This window comes from Nothoprocta perdicaria, unplaced genomic scaffold (assembly GCF_003342845.1).
Source record: "Nothoprocta perdicaria isolate Ctin4 unplaced genomic scaffold, notPer1 scaffold_565, whole genome shotgun sequence".
In the NCBI taxonomy this organism is placed as follows: Eukaryota; Metazoa; Chordata; class Aves; order Tinamiformes; family Tinamidae; genus Nothoprocta; species Nothoprocta perdicaria.
This window is the reverse complement of record NW_020455827.1, coordinates 12,605-14,366: the sequence shown is the minus strand read 5'-3', so window position 1 is coordinate 14,366 and position 1,762 is coordinate 12,605. Positions and strand designations below refer to the sequence as shown.

At 65.3% G+C, this 1,762-nt stretch overlaps 1 protein-coding gene across 1 annotated transcript in view; it reads left to right on the top strand.

The window, feature by feature from the left end:
• Positions 1 to 314: 314 nt before the first annotated feature.
• LOC112955425 (histone H2A.V-like) overlaps positions 315 to 1,762 on the top strand; it is a 7,535-nt gene continuing 6,087 nt past the window's right edge. Inside the window, exons 1-2 of the mRNA XM_026048726.1 lie at positions 315 to 330; positions 1,502 to 1,731. Of these exons, the coding sequence (XP_025904511.1) occupies positions 315 to 330; positions 1,502 to 1,731 (246 nt within the window). The remainder of the gene's footprint in view (positions 331 to 1,501; positions 1,732 to 1,762) is intronic.

Sequence of the window (1,762 nt, the reverse complement as noted above, 5' to 3'; positions counted from 1 at the left end):
GGGACCGTGTCCGTGTGCCCAGGAGTGTCCGTGTGTCCCCAGGAGTGTCCGTCTACCCAGGCGTGTCCATGTGTCCAGACATGTTTGTGTCCCTGTGCCCATGTGGGGACTGTGTCCGTGTGCCCGGGCGTGTCCGTGTCCCAAGTGGATCCCATGTCCCTGTCCCCAGACATGTCCACGTGTCCCCAGGCGTGCCCGTGTGCCCAGACACGTCTGTGTCCCTGTGCCCAGCCATGTCCCTGTGCCCATGTGGGAACCGTGTCCCTGTCCCCAGGCGTGTCCATGTGTCCCCAGACATGTCTGTGTACTGAGCCATGTCTGTGTCCCCAGGTGTGTCCCATGTCCCTGTCCCCAGGCGTGTCCATGTGCTGTGTCCCTGTCCCCAGACATGTCTGAATGTCTGTGTCCCCAGGTGTGTCCCTGTCCCAGGTGTGTCCATGTGTCCATGTGCCCAAGCGTGTCCGTGTCCTGACATGTCCCCAGATGTGTCCACGTACACGTCCCCACGTGTGTCCATGTCCCCACGTGTGTCCATGTCCCCCCCACGGGGGCCCAAAGGGCCTCCCTTTATCACCCCCCAAAAGCCACCGTTTCCCTCAGAAATACAACCGTTTTGGCGCTCTCAGCCCTTAAGCYGYGTTTGGTTTGAGGATGGGGSCCGTGAGCAGCTCGACACGGCATCAGCCCCCCAGTGCCGGACAAGTCCCGCCGGACGGTCCCGGCTGCCCCGATCCCGGGAGTCGGGTGACACTGGGGTCCCCCCGCCTGGGGACATTCAGCCCTGTGCAAYGATCCCAACACAAGCTCCTCCAGTCCCGTTTGCTCCTTTTCCCACTGAGGTTTTGACCCAATCCAAATGTTGTTTTGCTCCTGTGATCCATTTCCAGCCCTTTAAAATAGTAAAATATTTTTAATATTTCCTGAAAAACACAACACCTGAGCGGACCCCCTCCCTCTGCCAGGCCACAAGTCCCGTTTTTTGGCATTGCCGGGAACGGATCCCGGCTCAGGTGCCACTATCCCCGAACTGCGGGTGCCAGTTCGGGCAGGGCCCGGAGCACCGCGGGGGCGGCAGCGGGGAGCGGGCCGCAGAGCAGGGGCGCGGGGCCGGGGGAAGCGCTCCCGTCAGCGGCGCTCCGGGACCCCGGTGACCGGCACGAGGGGCGCCGGGACTCGCTCCCGTCAGACCGGGGGCGGCAGCGCCGCCCCTAGCGACAACGGCAGAGATGGCGGCCGCCTCCTCCCGCCCCCKCCTCAGCAGCCCTCAGGGCCGCCTTGCACAAACAAACAAGGGGAGGGGGGCGGGGGGAGAGAATGGGCGGGAAAGGCTTCTCGACTCCTATTGGCTCATTGAACTGCCAGTCTGTTTAGCTCCGCCTTCCCAGGCACTTTGGCTGTTGCTATTGGCCAGCGGTCGCGTCATCCCCTCTGCACGGCCCAGGGGCGCATGCGCGTCTAGGCGCGCCTCCCCCGCCTTCACGGTTGCGTGCCGTGTGCAAAGGAAAAACAGCCGTTAAACGGGCCGCGGGGCGGGGCCACCGAAGGGGGGCAAGAAGCGGCGCGGGGATTGGCGGAAGCGGGACGTTCAAACTAGTATGGGTCGCGCTGATTGGCTCGCGGCCGCCGCGGCAGGCCAGGCTCCCTCCTCGCGCTCGGGCGGGTTATTGTCTGGCGGCTCCTGCGGCGGCCTCGGCGCGGACTCGGCAGCGGGGCTCGGGCGGCGGCACCATGGTGAGAGCGGGGGCCGCGCGTGGCCGCTCGC